Raw genomic sequence first — 18,450 nt, 5'->3', positions numbered from 1 at the left:
TGGTTAAGTCTTGCAATGGATATCCTCTGTTTTGTTCGCAACGAAAAGGTTATAACCGGACTCCTACGGGGATGTCCACTGTCGGATCTATATCTATGGAAGTGCTATCCCCTCTCTAGTTAGATCCAATAATGGTTCGTGGTATAAAAAATCAACAGTTACAATTATTTTATTCTGGATTGCAGCGTGTGTTGCTCATTTGTCTATAGGAAAGTAACAATCTAATAATTTCTGGAAGTCTTTGGGGACGGATAGTAAATATTAATGAATTTTAATATGTAGTAACCCAAATTTTAAAAACACTCTTTTTTTAATATAAAATCATTGATTTATTTCTTATTTCTGATTATCGATTGTGTATACATTAACCGCAAATGTGCTACACACTCACTTCATTAAACCTTTTACACCTATAACCAATCATCTCGTATACTGTACTCAATATCTTTGAAATTGTATTTGAAATGACTACCTCTAACATCTTTTTATTATTATATTAGTTCTACAATGAGCCTATATATCTATTTTTCATGAAAATATATCTGCATTCATCACACTATAGATATAAATAATAGTAAACCCAATATTTGTCTCTGGCCCGTTTTTGAATTGCGTAACTACCCAATCTCGCGCCCAAAGATAGCTTGTTTGATTCCCCGATGGGGTTATCTATAATTTTGTAACGTAATGCGACGACGAAGGTTGTGACACAATTTTCTTCGATTTATATTTTATCATTTGAGTGTTATCTCAATTGTACAGACACTACTGATCGACAACAATCGAATGTAAGTTGATAAAATGTGTGCAATCAATGAAAGTTGTAAGTAGAACGTCTTTATTGAATTACGTGTAACCGCTTGCTTCTACATGCGACTTCACCTTCATATAACACACAGAATAACCTAAAATTTTACCAATATACCTAAGATTCTTTTCTCGTTGAATAAAATATTTACAGTATACAATGGGCCTTATAAGAAGGCTCGAGGTCACTCAGAAAGGAAAAGAGAGAGTGTTTCTAGGAGTTTTCGAATCGGACTTAAGGAGGTCCGCAAAATAAGCAAGGTCACAAACGCTTCTCGAAGAAATAGTCGTCGAAAGTGGCAGTGAGTGGAGCATATCGCTTGTGCGACCGATAGCCGTTGGGGCCTAAAGATTCTGTAGCGGCAATTACGAACTGGTACACGCGGTGTGGGCAGGCCCACCCAGTGGGCCGATGAAATAGGTTTGTAAGAAGTCGTTGGATTCGGGCAGCGCAATAGCGATTATCGTGGCGTAATTTGGGGAAGTCTTATGCCTCGCAGTAGGTGACTAACAGCTGAAACAGAAAGAAGGGTACCACTCATGCTATAGTTTCACTAAATTCACTTTTTTTTTATTTAGTCAACTTTATTAACAGAAATATAAATATGGGTATTTATTTTGCTGCCTTCAAAAACAGTTCTCTAATTCTCATTTATAATAAATTAATTTAAAAATTTATAATTCATTTGTGATTAAAGAGAATTCTAGCTTTCGAGATAAGACTGTAACGTCTACGTGTGTTTTCAAACAGTAATGAGTAATGTTTTCAGGTTTGTGTTACAGTGACTGTTAAAAATCGGGTCAATTCTTAGTCTTATGATAATCAACCTATATTTAAAGTTGCAAAAGACATTCTGTAATAAAGTAGTTTAGCATCATACATTATCTATGATGTTGCAGTAGTAAAAGCAACACATACTCGCCTTATAAGATCCCTTGTATTTCCAACGATAGTATGAGAGAAGGAACTGAAGCGAATTCGTAATGTCTCAGAAATGCGTGACTAGAGAATAATATTGCAAATGTCATGGATTCAGCAAAGCTTTAAGATCAGGTCTCTCGTCGGTTTACTCTCAAATATTAAAACGTCATGCAAAAGAAAGATGATGTTGTGGAAAAACTTGTTGTTAAAGATAGCTTTGTGAAAGGCGGAAAAATCGGGAGTTCTCACGGAATCATCGGGTGCAAAGTGCCCCGAAAAGATAGAGATGAAAAGAAACTATGAGAAGGGCCTAGCAATAGTCTACCTGATCAGTACTCCTAGGTTCCTCAAAGGGTTTTGTCTACAAGCATCACACTATTATAACCGAGTACTTTGCAACCATTGCCTTGTCTCGTATAATGAAATAACAGCGATAACAAACATCCTTTAAAGTAAAGCGAAATACTTACATAAGTAGGTTAGATTTAAACTAATTGTATAAGTAATATGAGATACAGTAAAAACCATTGATATATTTTTTAAAGACACATTTCAACAGTCAATTACCGTATTTAATTACCGTATTGAGTTTTGTATGTCATTTTTACTATCTTATTTTTCACAACATTTTTTGATTATGTAATCAAGAAATTTTAATCTAACAAAAATATCTGAAAACAAAATAAAAATCTCGAAAAATCGTACAATAAAATTTTAGAAGCCTATATTACAAATAAACCAAATTTTATTTAACTCCTTTTTCTCAATATTTATAATTAATTAATTCCAATATTTTTTTCGAAAGCAGTGATGGGCCAGCGGAGCAACGGTTGCGTACTGAGACTTGCAATCGATGGTCGTGGATTCGATTTCCAGAAAACAGTCTTATATAATTCACACTTTTTGTATTATTATTTAGGATGGTCAATGCTCGCAAACAAATTTTCAGAGGATGTTTAGCAGCAAACAACGCTCCTTCCAAGTGTAGCAATTATGATATTGCTTGATATCTTTGGGGAGACCTATGCCTTGCAGTGAACATGTATGGGCCGAAACGACGGCGATATTCAAGATATTGGTGCTAGACATCTTTATATATATCCCTACCACCAAACAAAACTGTAACAATTACAGTATATCGTTTATAAAGAGACAGTATTTTATGGCAAATACTATTACTGTTTCCAATGAACACCTTTTGCACCGAACACCGTTGCGTATTTTAAATTTCTAATCCTAGGGAAGCTGATGTATTGTCGTGTAGTAGGTGATGACGTACCATAAGAACAGGTGTAGGGCATTCACTTAACACCGTTCGTTATATTGTCATTTGAAAAATTAATACAATCTGACTGCGAATAATTTGTCATCGTAATCCAATAATAAGGCGTATGAATCCAGGTTACCTACATTAGGAAGAGAGTGTTAAACTCCCGCGATAAATATGTAGTTTATATTTGGGGTTATCAAAATGTTATACTGAGAAGTACCTATCACATTGGGCCTAAAATTGGATATATATAATCATTTGGCACTGGCAACGGTAATTAATTTTAAGCCTTAAATTCTTTACATTAAAAGTTATAATTGATACTTGACTTTTATAGAACACTAAAATTATTTGTAGCGACGGATAATATAATTTTCGACAATTTGATATTGTAATGTAAATAAAACTGTTCGCCTAAAGTGACAAGCTATACAGGATGACTGGTTTCATGTATAAAATCTTTAAACAGGTGAATGTATGCTTGCTGTCTGTTAATGTTTGGTACACCCTGTTTAAAAATCAATGGTTTCAGAAATATAAAATAACGTAATGAAATATTAATAAAGAGCGTTTTCAAAATTAGGATTACTACATATTCAAATTGTTTATTGATTATTATCTGTCTTTTCGGACTTGATACTTTAAATTTAAATAAAAAATAAAGTAATTTATTTCAGAGTAATCACTCTGTTTTAAATAGGTTAATTAGATATAAGTATCATCAAAAAATTTTAAACTTTTTAATGTCGAATAAGCATTAACCTTATTAAAGCTTTTATATCTATAACCAATCACCATTTATATTATGTAATAAATACAAATAAATGAAATTAACAAACTGTATAATATTCCCTTTATTTTTTAATGTAAGCGTGACACTATGTTTCTTACAGATCTCAATTTATTCAATGACATCTTTCATAATCACTGATATCCGCATTTAACAGAATATTCCGATAATAAATCATTTTTATTATTTCTCGACGTTTTTGTATTCCCTCTTACCGTAATAACCATTTAACCCTATTAAACCTAGTACTGATCTTTATTACCATTTACGATCCACACTTAGAAAAATAATACCTAAAGAACACTATACATTCTATTTACTGGTTTTTACTTTTAAAGTAATTTATTTATTTATTTAGGTAAACTAGCAGTACACATAAATTAATATTACATTAAAAGTTACCGTATCAATAATGATTCTGTTATGTTTTCCTTTATAGGTGACACAATATTAAAAATTACTTTTCACAACTCAGCAAATAGATCAACCTACATCAAATCAAAATAAATTGATTGAAAATAGATTGATGAGAAAAGTGATCGTACAAAGAAAGACCATCTGGCTTACGACTTTAGACACCAAAAGGACTCTTAATTTGAATTGTTTTCTATGGCACGCAATCTATACTATCGAATATTATTTTTAATATATTTCTAATTGACTCCTTCTTCGTCGTCAGGATTTACACTCCTAATTCAAGTCACCTAAATCATCACCATCATTATCATTTCAGTCGTAAAATGAACCCAGCTGGACATGGGCCTCTCCCATAAATTTCCACATAAAACAGTTGGAAGCATCCTGCGTCTATCGTCTTCTATCAACTTCAAGAAAGTCGTCTGCCGTCAATCTTATGGGCGGGTGTCTTGCAGGTCCGTGTTATTCATTCAAGAATCTTGAGTTAGCTATGTACTAAATTGAAATCGACTAACACGTTTAAGTATGTTCCTAAAAAAAGCAAAAAGTGACATACAACAAAGACAAATAGCCCAATCATTGTGCATATGGCTTTACGAACAAAGAAAATTAATAATCATAAAGTACTTCCAAACATTGTTTGTAATTTTAAATGACACAAATATGTATTATTTACTAGGACTCATATTAAAAATGTGCAGGACGACTTGGAAGCACTTAAAGAAGATCAAAATACGTGACGTCAAAATACGAAATAAAGTGATTTAAAATTTATTGGTATAATCTCTTTTGCTCGAACTTGGATATAATAATAGATATATGTTCAGACCTGGTGGGCTGTGGCGGGCAGTCGGTGTCCGCCACGTGCGACCTGGTGTGAAATTCAATACGCACACCCGATGTTTCTAGGGTTACGTAACGTAATGCCAACTTTCAATGTCGCCAGTGCGGCGCTTGCTTATAAATACGTATGTACCTACACCCATCATCTCCTTAGCGAGTACTTCTGTTGCATCGTGGCCTTCATCGGAAGTTGTAAATTAATCTTTAGTTACAAGAGAAGTGTGTTACGTCTCATATACGTTTGATTTTATAGAACATATTACAATTTATTAACCTCCAAATAGTACATACACGTAACAAGAATAATTTTCAATAATATTGTAAAAGTTATAAGTCTCGCTACCAACATTAATGACCTTTTGAGATAGATTTATTGAGTGCCATTTGTCCGGTTTTAAACCTTTCACCGAGTAGCGAAGTAAAACTACGTCTAACGGGGCGTTATAATATTATTTCAACATTTAGTTCTCTGTCGCTCAAGACTCGATTGACTTACTATACACATGTTTTCACTTTAACAAAACCTTATGTCCAAGCAACTATCATACGTCTTCTTCCTTTAAAAGAAATATCACGTCAATTAGAGTTCACAGCACGTGCAAATAATCAGCAGAACGTAGATTACTATTCAACCCGAGGTGTTATTTAGCAGCTAGATTCACTGCATGAACATTCAACAACAAATTACATTATGACGATGATATCATTTATTATTTCTGTTCCCGTTCATGATTCGTATCGCAACACATTCTCATCCGTTCCCATTGAACATTGATAGTGAATAATTGTACATCTAGTTTCCTATTTACTGTGTTTATTGTCACATTGACTTAGTTCACACAAGTCCCTTACAGCTGTTTATTTTGGCGCAGTAAGATTTGTTAAGGAAAACATTAAAACTTTGGTATCTCAAATGTTTCGGAGAATTTACAAAATTTTATTACTGGCCGTTTTTTAACGTACTTACGTATGACATACTTGTAGCACAATAGATACACAGAAAGAAGAGATAACGCATGGCGAATCCATTTAATTGAATATATTTTACAAACGACAATTTACTACTCTTTTTATCCTGATCATTTGCTGGCAAAGGGAACCTACTTGGGACAGGTGATTTTAATGAACCATACATTATCTGTTTATCGCCTATAAATAATTTTCTGTTAGCCAGAAGTAAAGCAACATCATTTCGTTTTGCACAAAAAATTCAAAAAAAGTTTAAGAGACCCCGCCTAATGTTAAATTTAATACTTTTTAATATAATCTTTTAATAAGTATACTAAATTATACTTATTATAATTTTATAATGTTTGCATGACCTTATAACTCTTTTCTCGGAGACTAGGAAGCGAAGAACTTATTAATGCAGTTAGTAATTCAATAAATTTGATACTACTATACTTTTCGATACTAATTCTCACAATGAGATTTTTTTTTTAAATTTCTTAGATCACATGTTATTGAAAAACTTTAGCATTAATTTAGATTGAAAAAGTTATACGACATCAACTTAACAAAAGTGACTGGAGAGCTGTTCATTTTTAAACGAGGACTTGAAGGTCGGAGGAGGTTAAACCACGTCCTCCTCCAACCCCATAACAAGACTTAGGCCCATAACCTAGCAGCAGATTCATGCTGAAGGTCCTGGCCTTTCAGTGGCACGCGAGCTAATTCTTTACTCGTTTTTATGATAGAAATAGTGGGCTGTATCTCTACCCTGCGACGACGAGGCATTACGCAGTCGCTATTGAAATACAGCAGTATGTGATGTTCCAATAGTTTTGACGAAAGGCGACTATTACGACCAATCATCATTCTCTTTCGTCGTGGAATTTCATGAAGGATTTCCTCATGAGACAAGAGAGAATAATAATATTTACATAGAATTGCAGCAAAATATCCCTTAACAACCTAAATGCGCATTTATAATTTAAATGCTTACTCTGAATTTCGTTGTTATCAAATCAATGTCTGATATTTCAACAACTTTTATATATTACTTCGTATAGTACAAAAGCATTTTCGTATAAAAATAGTGTTATATAACTCTAAGCATCACAAGAATAACTTTATCCATAATAGAAATATACCATGTTCAAATTTTAAAATAGAACGTTTTTATTCAATATAACAACGTTATACTTTTTGCTCATAGCAAATATTGATTTGACAAGGACGATTTGTTTTGTATTCTTGTGTTTATATTACTGGAAAGTTCCCAGTTATTTAAATGAAGAAATTGAAACAAAGACCTTGTAAATATTCCATTATGAGAAACATATAATATGTATGTATGTTTTATTAGTAGATAAAAAGATTGATAGAGAAAGAAACATTATCAACTATATGTACTACGAGACCTTTTATATATTTATAACAACAATCATACCATCAACTGAATCTAGTATTAATTTTTAATAATATAGCATACAGTCAATTAGTCTTCTTTGCTTGGAACAACGTGGTGTGCTCACATACAGGATGATTAGCTATAAGTGTGAAAGCTATAAAACTGTGAATTTGTACCTCATTTGTCAATAAAAAGCTGTAAAAATTTAACACCTAGAGTCGTTATATATAGAATTATAACACTGAAATATGTTATAAAAATTATTTACATATAATATATCTTTTAGAATGCAACAGTACATTGCGTGGAAAGACAGTTATCAATAATTACGTTTATTATCAAGTAATCTGAATTTTGAAAACGCTTTTTCTAACTTTATTATCATTACGTTGTTTACTTTACCTTACTAATATTGATAACTACAAATAAGCATAATATAAACAGCACATTCACTCCTTTAAATCTTTTGCGCCTACAACCAATCATCCTGTATAACTGATCCAACTTGGACGTAATCTACTGTCGAAATCTTGTAAGGAGGTTTTATTACACTTTCTCACCTGAGTTAGCTAATGAACTAGTGCTTTTGACAAAACTTATGCATCGCTTACTGGCCTTAATTTTATTTTCATAGCTATTTACAAATAAATTTTAAACACGTTTTTATTTTTCACTTTACAATGTCATTTTCAGTACAGTTACTAATTATACACATAAATAGTAATCAATTTATTTAAACTATTTCATAATACAAAATCGAAACGATGCACATGTTTTACTTATTAGGACTCATTTGAGTAAATTTTTTAAAACCTTTAATTCCTGGAATCGTTATGAATCCTACGTCATTATTAACCACATTGGAATTGGAATGCTTACCCTTGTGTGATGCAATAGGCTAACATCTAAACATTTTGCTCCAAACTGGCTGCCGAAAACCCGTGTGATTTTTCGACATTATAATGATGTTATTATTCCAATACTATTTATAATATTAGATGTTATTAAAGTTAATGAACAAGCATGAAGTCATCTTAGATAACATGTTTTAAAACGCGGAAAATAATTAATGAAAGGTACTAACTAAGAAACTAAGATACAAACGTGAGACTATCTTAACATTTCATGTTAATTATAAATGCAAATAAATTCCTTACTCTTACTTTCTAATTGCCTATTTAATATTGTTGCTTCTTACAATTAACCTATTTAGGCCATTTTATACATTATTATTTATTATGCAATGTTAAAGCAATGTATACAATACATAAGAGATATCCAACTATATACTGACTCATCACGATATCTCCGGTTCCAAAGATATGAGAATTTAGACTTGAAATGGATAAAATGTAATAAAAAGCAAACAACACATTTTCCGATATTTCTGCCGCAAGGAGGATTGAAGAGGCGTATTATTAAGCAGCTAGATGAAAATAATTTAATATTTCTCTTTATATTATACGCCATACTAAACGGAAGGGGGGAGGGGGATCAGCTAGTATACTAGCAGAGATAAAGAAATTTGTTATGATTACTTATTCATTTTATTTATATTCGACTTCTCTGTTCTGCAATTATGCTATTTTTAAATTTATATTTATTATGTTAGATTCTATTGTTATTGTAATTTATTTTGTTTACATACGATTGCCGTAATTGACGAATGGACCTAACACTTCAAGATTGCACTAGTTTAAGACGTTTGGTCTATCATTGTTGTGTCATTTAGCGAATGAAATAAAGCCTCTGTTATAATACATTTGGTAAATGAAAACAAGAAAGAGAGAAGAAAAAGTATTGTTTTGTTGTGTCACAGTTGCTCTGTTGCCATTTTCAGATTTCGGAATTTGAGCGAACAGGACGCAGATGGCGCGTAGCTTACAACACTTCGTTGGTAAGAAAGCTCTAAGAATCTCAAAAGTCTTGGCTCAGGTCTGCACACATCTTTGTTACCGGACAGAAAGACTTAAACCTAAGAACGCTCGGTTCGATATTTTGAATGACCTGGCGCAAAAATCTTTTTAAGGGGACCTAGGCTAAGTCGCTATTTATTCGTTTAGCATTTCGACTCGCTCATTGCTATAATTTTTGTATCTTAACAAGAGAAAGAGAAGGCAAAGGGGACAAATGAAAACCTTCTTAATGATAAAGGCCTTTTGACTAGAAACAATGGTCGTCTCTACATCTAGACCTATCTAGATCAACAACGGCTGTCTAAAAGAAATCGCCCTTTGTGATAAGACCGTTCCTTGCATCTTTTACCGATTTCATCTGATTTCTTTTCATGTCATGAATTAATGTACAAATAGCATCGACTATATAGACGAGTAATAAAAGGGTGTTGCAATGGATTTTCCACATAAAAACTAGATATCAACTTACTGTCACAATAACAAATATTATTGGTTGAATTTTGTTCTTCCTATCTACATATGACATAAAACATCGTCCTTGAAATTTTGAAAAAAGTTAAAGAACTTCCTAGTTCGGTTTAAGGAAATCTTGGTGATTTAGTATAGACCAATGAAGTTTGTTGAATATATTCCAGTGGCGCAAAAATAATCAATAGATGGCACTTTAAACAATTGTCTTATCTTGTTTTATTTTAACGGTTATTCTAGCTTCTTCTATAAAGACATCTAGAATTCACAACTATAAAACATTGTCTTACGCCGTCTAGTCAATTTCTACTTACCTGCAATTCTACCGCGAACAAGCAAACATATAACTTAGAAAGTAGATTGTATACCTTTCACCGACGTGCTTTATTGAACCCTTGCAATAAAATGCCAAGAACACACGCCGTTATGAATAACAGTTTCCTTTCAACCTGTTCAAAAAGGTATTAATTTTTTTTAAATATTTCTTATCAATTAAAACGACGTGAATATTGAGTATCCTTTTGTTGATTATATTACTAAGTCGATTAAGTGGGAATTACGTATAATACATAGTGTTTGGGTATAAAAACTTTAATACTGTGAATGTCAACTCTTTTGCTAGAAAAAATCATCTTTTATAAAGTGGTCGCTATGAAAGTATTACGAAAACGGCAGGCCAATAAATTTTAGCATAACAAAGTCTACAGGGATAGATAGTAAACTAACTAAACTTTATATTTTGAAAACGCTTTTTCTTACTATATTATCAGCAAGTTCTTTATTATTTTTGAAACCAATGGTTTTTGAATATGGCGTATCACACATTTATTGACAGAAAACCAACTTCATTCACCTATTTAAAACTTTTATACTTGTATTTAATCATCGTGTATGTATCATGGTTTAATAGTTAACAAAATAGAAAATATTCAACTTTCGAATGACTGTATCTTACGTGAAATTTTAATTAAAGAATGGTAAACAAACAAATAACGTATTAATATTTTCATTTGTAGTGAAATGAAGAGTCAAATGTTAAAGTTTCACGCTTTTAAAAACAATGTATCAAAAGTTTTACAAACAAAGTTAACAATGTTCAGGCCATTGATTAGAGGCTATACGTTACCAGTCTCTAATGTAAAGTAAATAGAAAGTGCAAGTGGGCTGCCTTCGTTATTATCTATAGAAAGTAGATCTTGTAACTAGTCGGCTTTACGTATGATAAATTTGCCTTCTACCCGAGCAGGCGCGGATAAATCTTATTTAAAGTCAATATTTATAACATGAGTCCGTAATTTTTTAAATAACGCTAAGAAGTTTTTAATAACAAAATTGTTGGAAAAAAATATAAAGACGATTCAAAATGAGACAACAACAGTGACTACTAATTGTCGAGGTAATTAAATAAGTGATAAATAATCTAGATTCAAAGCACTTATCTTTACGATATTTTCATATATATGTCTTCTATCTTCCAGAGAAACTTTAAAATGACCCGTTTTAATTTATATATATTAAATACACAACATTTTTTATGTTTATCTAATAAATTTCAACTAATGTTTGTTTTCAATACTCATACAGTGTCGAAAAAGTGATATCAACTTTCTATTCATCAATCACGGAAGTCCAGAATGTCTAATTTTCCGCATGGTTGCTGTTGCAACCTCATTTCACGGAGTAAAATGATTGCAAATTGGAGACAAAAGTTATCGCAGTGGTGGCTTTGACAAGCGATAGAGTTGCCGTAGTGGTTGAAAGCAGCTTGGAAAGGTGCGGCCGTCGAAACCGGAAATTCAGTTACAGGTGATGCCGATATCTGTCGTTACGTTACTTAAAGTAGCTTGGAGGACTGGAGCGTTCTCTCACCGTTGCTTTCACCAATGAAGATGATGATATGCTTGGAAAACTTTTGCTATAGATAACTTTGGGATAACACAAAAGTATAGCGTGTTTTAAGTTAGCTTGTCATGGATCTTGTGTCCGATGGACTCGTACATTCTCTCACCCTTGCTTTCACTAATTAAACTAATGGTATGCTTCGAAAACATTCACGATTGTTAGTTTTGGGGTAAGACAAAACTTTGGCTCGTTTCAAGGTAGATAGTTGCGGATCCGACGGACTCGATGCTGTTCTCTTACACTCGCTTTCACTAATGAAGGTTAGGGTATGCTTTGAACATATGCACTATAGATAGCTTTGGTGTAACACAAAACTATAGAGTGTTTCAAAGGAGATTGTGGTAGATCCTATCCCGACGGACTCGGTTCTCTCACCCTTACTTTCACTAATGAAGGTGAGGGTGTTTCGCGGGTGTGGCGGTAGAGGCGGGTGTGGCGGTATCCGCGGGAGTGGCGGGAGCGACCTTGGCGTGGTTCGAGTGAATCACTGCGGCGAAAGTGGGAGAAATGTGCCGCCTCGCCCCGCGCGCGCCGCTCACTTTTACTTTCCAGCGTGGCGCAAGCGACGGCGCCGCCGCGCCACTCGCCCGGCGCCCGCGGCCCGCAGCGCCGTCGCGCCGATACGCCACCGCGCTCCCGCGAACGTGACTGTGACTGTGCCCGGATTACAGTGCTACCTAGTGCCCGCCACCCCTGGATTCAGTTTGAGTGCACGCGAACACCGAAACCGGGTCGCCGATAACCGTATTGTGCAACGCATTGCGCGGCCTCGCACTCTCCGGGAGGAAGCGTGTCGCAAGTGGAAGTGGCGCAAGCGCCGGGAAATAGGCCGCGCTCCCGCGCCCGCCTGCGCCCTGGACCGCCGCGACACTCAACAATTTTCACCTGACATCGTTCCTCGGTAAGAGCCCCGCAGAACATTTCTTATTTCAGTGCACGGGTACGAAGCTAGGTGGTTGTAAACATTGCGCCGCCGTGGAAATGAGAACGAATACATCCCGCGTGTTAATCTAAGCCGCCGAGATCGCAGTGAAGGGGACTCGAGAGCGGCACTAACGCACGCAAAGCGCACAATTGGCGTCACCGACGACTGAACTTCGGCTCGGGTGTCGGAAACGCAACGAATAAAGAAGTGAAATATCCAAGGACAATACAACTTTCAAGTGATTTCGCGCGCGGCCGACAATAAAAACTTCGTAACGCGCCTGCGCAACCTCACGGTCTCACTTTCGACGTCTACACCGCCACGAGCCCCGCTCCGCGAGCCGCGCTTTCGATACTTATTACAAAATCTCCAACGACCCGTTTTTTCCTTAAAATTTCTTGTTAATTGTTGATTACACGTGAATAGTATCTTTCATGTATTCATCGTGTCACGTCTCTGTCATCTTCGCTCACCATTGACAGCGAATCTAGAAAACCTTGCGAGCACCGTGACCATCGCTCGCCCGTTGTTGAGGTGCTATTACAAGCAAGACAAGTTACAAGTAATTGTCATCATTTAGTCAAACTGAAAGGGACGCAATTCCAAGGCCAGTTGGATAACGAATTTTCGTTTAATATTAATACATGCAAAACCGCGTTCGTTCGTTATAGACCCAAATGTAATTTCTTACGAATTGAGTTAGAATTTGATTGATTTGGTCAAAATACTTTCACGCTAGCTACAATAATCCAATAAGTCCAATCTAACAGTAAGATTCTTCACACAACAATAAAAATTCATTGACAATACAGTAAAACCGTAAAACAATACTCATTTCTTTGTAAGCACTTTCAAAGAACGAAATACTTTTGGTAGTTACGAAACGATGCATTAAAATCCACAGGCTAAATATCAAGTAAAATTTCAATTACGCAACAAAAATAACGAACTTTCGTTTTCAAACGAGAATATTAGTGGGTGTGCCATTAAATGTCAAGATTAAGATTTAAGATTAGTGTCGCGATCTGCCAGTGACAAAAGTACAATACGTATACTTCACTTTCACTCGGAGAAATGGTGGCGGGAAAGTGTTGGTCCGGAGTGCGCAACCGAATCTCACGGATGACTTCATACTCACGACAATTCTTTTGTTAAACATCCAAATGAATCGCTTTCGATATAGATCCTCATTTCTACATGCTAAAGAATCATAATACATCTTCTACCATATATACTTTTAAAATTAAAAAAAAAAACGGTAACATTTTCTTTAACACTTCATTTTTGTAAGATGATTATCTGTATATGTATCAAAGTAATCAGTGTAAATAAGATATTCTTAGTTAAAGCAATGTATTTGTGATACACGTGGTCGCCGGCATTCTAGGTGGAGCAAACCAGTAATGAATTTCGAAATCGTGACAATCTATCGGCCTGCCTCTTTGAATCAATTCCGTAGAAAGGTTTCAAAAGCTTCGAGTGCCGCATCATTTGATTGGGATATTGTGTGTTTATTTACAATGAATATTATAATTTTATATCAACATCACATACTACATGTTTATAATATGCAAATTTTAATTTACATTTTTATAAAATTTAACTCGCGTCGACATGTAATCATTGTGATGTTATCACAAATTTTCTATATTCTTTTGAAAATATCAATATATTAGTAGTAATTAACAATTAAAACGGTGTCTTTATGTTGGCCATCCTGAATCATAATTAAGATATGCAGATGCTTACTAACGAAAATTTCTTGTCTATGTTTTTTTATCAATACAGTACTTTTTTATTCGTAATCATTTTAGAATTAGCTTTATAAGTATATATAATTTTTACAATAATAAACTCGTATATGGTATAGACGTGATCTTACATGTGTATTAGAGAAAGCATTCGCATGTAATACGGTATAATGAATAGGTAAAAATAATAATTACATAAAGAATATTTCAGTAAAATAGCACAAGTCGACCATATGTTTCAATACAATCCTTAAATATGTAGCACAATAGACAAAAAATCTTCGTTCCGTAAATTTGAAAGAATTTTCCAGAATTTTTTGTGGAAAATTATTTCATTGTAAAAGGTTGATGATAAAAAGAAATACAGATGTATACAATACCCATATTTCTTTATTAAACTTTAAAGGAGTTTTGTAAAGACAGGTGTGTCATAATGGCAAATATTAAAAATTACGCATAAATAAAAATTTTGACTATTAACTGTCACAATAATCACAATTTTTTTTATTAACAAAATATTATAATCACTTAGATTTATCTAAGTGGAAATAACAAAGATTGGTAAAATGTTATACGGTGTATCTTATTAATGAATCTATTTCTGGAAGTCTTACAACAATTGTAGGTATAATATCGTCACTTCTTTCACTTTCATTTCTTTGAAATCATAGCGTGATTCATTTTTATGATACAGCAATACAAATATGGCTATAAGAATCAACACGACAATATTCTTAGTAATTACGTCGAGCGAATGTGCTAAACTTAGACTGGACTTTATTCAATATTCTTGGTATACAGTCAATTTGCAAAATTAAATAGATTATTGTTCGGTATTAGAAATGAAAATACCAGATGCTGGTACAGCGATAGATTAATAATTTGGCATGTGACAGTTCGCTATTACTCATTAATAGACAAGGTACATAACAGCTCTTTATAAGGCGTATCAAGAGGGCTATTATTTCATACATACCAAGCGGCAACGGCATCAGTAAATACTTTTCCGCGAGCAAAAACAATAAAGAATACACATGAAGCGAGGCATCAATGTGGGAGCCTCTCACTTGTTACAGAGTAAGGTTTCAATAACAACTTTAATATTAAATAAACAGTTGAAAAACAAGACGCAATTAATCCGATTCACACAGATGCAGATCATGAGGCATTTATGTAAGTAGCGGCTTCGGAAGATATTTGCGCAGTTATCCAATCGTGTTCACTAGACAATGAGAGTGTGGAAACGAAAGTGAAATGCCGTTACGTTATCAAAACGGAACGAGGCACTGCTCGCATCGCATTGCCACTTAAATATGCGGCCGGATCACGGGCTCCATTTAGATTATAGGTGTCAAAATCATCACAACAACCATTTAACTGGTAAACCGAATATTTACAACAAGTTTTTACTTTAGCAAGTATTGAACTAATTACAGCTTTTTATTTGGAATTGAAAACATATAGTTACAAAAAAAACCCACATGGAAGAACCAAAATTTTAAGTTTTTTAAATTTCAGATCAATTTGTCCGATACCTGACTCGGAGACTAAATATGTATCGGTAATAGTCGTAAATTATTACACAGCTTCCTAAAGCAAATATTCACGAACTTCATGTTGGTCACTTATATTATTCCTTTTGAATAATATTTTATATGAATTTTACGTTTCATTCACGTAATCAGAAAATAAGAACCAAACATAAAAATTAAATTAGAGTTAAATGGTTTGAATAACCGATATTAACCGACGATTTTTAATTTATAATATTATTTAAATTTATATGAATACATAGATTGCATGTAAGAAAGCTAAATTGTCATTACCTATTCATTCACTTAATTCGTGTTTCCTTACATTTCTTCATCCGAAGTTGCGCAAAACACTTCCTCGCTTATTAACGCGCCCGGCCGCCCACGCCGGGGACGTGTCAAGCTGGTTAAAACATTATCAGCTTTCATTGCATCATCATTGTCATCAACAACAACAGTTGTACCGCATGAGCAGCCGCCAACATTTGGTTAAACAATTTGACTAGCCGGTTTATTAATTAAACTTTGATTACATTTGTATTTTATTGTAATTTGAAACGATTGTAATTTGTCATCGCGTCATGTTCTTCTCGCAGGTTGCCCGTTCACATTTTTATTATTACATTTAAGATATAAGTATTTAAATAAATAATTCTATTATATTTTAGGAAAATGAAAACTCTCATGCAGTGTGCAAGATAGCGATCGAATATAAGCGTTGTAATATGGAATCATCATTCAGGCGGTCGGTACCGTCGGCGTCAAGTAGGTAACCGCGGCGTAGGCGATGGCGGTACACATTGCAACGTGCCGATTCAAAACCAAGGTCTTTCCTAGTGGAAGAGAACGGAGTTTCCTGCGGCCGCCTATCTCTGCGCACAGCGGCGCACACAGACGCACGTGCACGCACACGCGCGCACGTGTTGCTATTCTTTGTATTCATTCTTTCCTAGCTACCGTTGCGGGGCATCTTCTTTTTGTGCCGCCCGCCGGCGTTTGAGGTTCGAGGCTCTAAGCGTGTCGTTATATAGGCGACGGCGATGCGCGCGCCGCAGTTACTGTGTCACTGGAGCCCGCGCGAGAGGTGGCCTGCAAGGACTGTGCCGCGCCGCCAACCTTTTTTTTTCTGTGCGTGCGATGTTTTCACTTTCGTCATTTTGACCGGGCCAGTTTGATTTGACGTCGCCGGCGCACGGACGTGCCTAGGATCGGGCGGTGTGATAATCCTGTGATCGCTGGTGCTACGCATTCGGATTGTTGTTGTTTATATTTTACGTTTTTACTTGTGAAGGAAATGGCTGTGATGTGTTAATATGTTCGACAACAACGTCCTTTTGAATTTGTACAATGAGATTGCGAATAGAAGTGCACTACAGTTGGCAAGGTGAGATTTTGTTTTTATTTTTTTCGATTTGTTGTTCGCGCCGTGGGAGTGGGCATACGGGCCGGTGGGACGGTCGGTACAACCTTGTGTTTAATGAACGCACTATTCGACGCTTCATCCGCCTCTCGACTTCGCCTGAGCCTCGCTCGCCAGAGAGGTTAATAGGTTCACATTAGATGGTGGTTTGCGAAATCGACTGAGCTCAGCGTACGAGTGTACCCGCGCCGCTTTTCCACGCTCGGTTTCGCGCGCATTCGATACGCAAAATATGCCCGTTCGAATATTAAATGCATTCATTGTACTATTATTGTGCCTAATCGTCAAATGCTTTGCGTCGCCACATCTACAACGTAAATAATTAGTGTTTTGTTCTACTTTTACGAGTACTTTTTACTTTGATAGTGCTTTTTAAAGTGTTTTAATCATTAACTAAAATAGTACAACAAGTACAAATTTATTAGCAAAATGTAATATATCACTAATACCTCTGAAATTGGTAAGGTAACTAATAACTAACTCTACTTATTATATTATGTTAATTAGTAATATATTATTAACAGTAAATGGAATTATTGTTCACTGTATATTAATTTTCATTTTTTTTTACTTTTTTTTTACACAAAATTAAGTTTCATAAAATAAATATCCGCTCGGGTTAAAAACATGTCCATGTATATAAGTCTTGTTATTATCGTATATTTAAATCTTTGTTTACGTAAAAACTTGCGAAAGTTAGGTATAAATTTAACTCGGTATTATTATTTCATTTTTTCACTTGGGAATTTTGATTTTTAAACCAAAATCTAATTGCAAAGAAATATTGTTGTTAGCACATTATAATTATTATAGTATTTAGATAAAAAAATGTTTATAGCCGATTCCTTCTATATCTGCTATGTACCATAAAATATTTGCTTCTTATTTTACAATCCTATCCATCCCTGAAAATAAACAAGAAGATAGTGAATCAATTTAAAATTTAATTTACAGAATTAAATAGTGTTATACCTTGACGTATTTTAAAAAAAACCTTGTTTTAAATGGAAATTTAGTTTAGCTGCGCTTTCCTAATGCGTTCAATGATCGATTAAGGAAGCAGAAGTAAGACAATATGAATTGTGAAAACAGGACGTATGATTTTATCGTACAATGTTAATCGCGGCGTCTATC

At 34.4% G+C, this 18,450-nt stretch overlaps 1 protein-coding gene across 2 annotated transcripts in view; it reads left to right on the top strand.

Moving 5' to 3' along the window:
* The first annotated feature begins 12,528 nt into the window (after window positions 1-12,528).
* ken (ken and barbie) overlaps window positions 12,529-18,450 on the top strand; it is a 32,038-nt gene continuing 26,116 nt past the window's right edge. The window contains exon 1 of one of the 2 annotated variants that reach the window (XM_068770243.1): window positions 12,529-12,589. Coding sequence is in view for 1 of the 2 variants with exons in the window: in XM_068770242.1 (XP_068626343.1) it covers window positions 17,210-17,280 (71 nt within the window). In the remaining variant the exon portion in view is untranslated. Of the gene's footprint in view, window positions 12,590-16,882; window positions 17,281-18,450 lie in introns of those variants that run through there. The other variant, XM_068770242.1, reaches the window with a different exon arrangement.

Source organism: Battus philenor, unplaced genomic scaffold (genome assembly GCF_028537555.1).
Source record: "Battus philenor isolate CCGP_79_NKW_IND1 unplaced genomic scaffold, ilBatPhil1.0.hap1 SCAF_3, whole genome shotgun sequence".
NCBI classification, from domain to species: domain Eukaryota; kingdom Metazoa; phylum Arthropoda; class Insecta; order Lepidoptera; family Papilionidae; genus Battus; species Battus philenor.
This window is presented reverse-complemented; position numbering and strand designations above follow the sequence as displayed.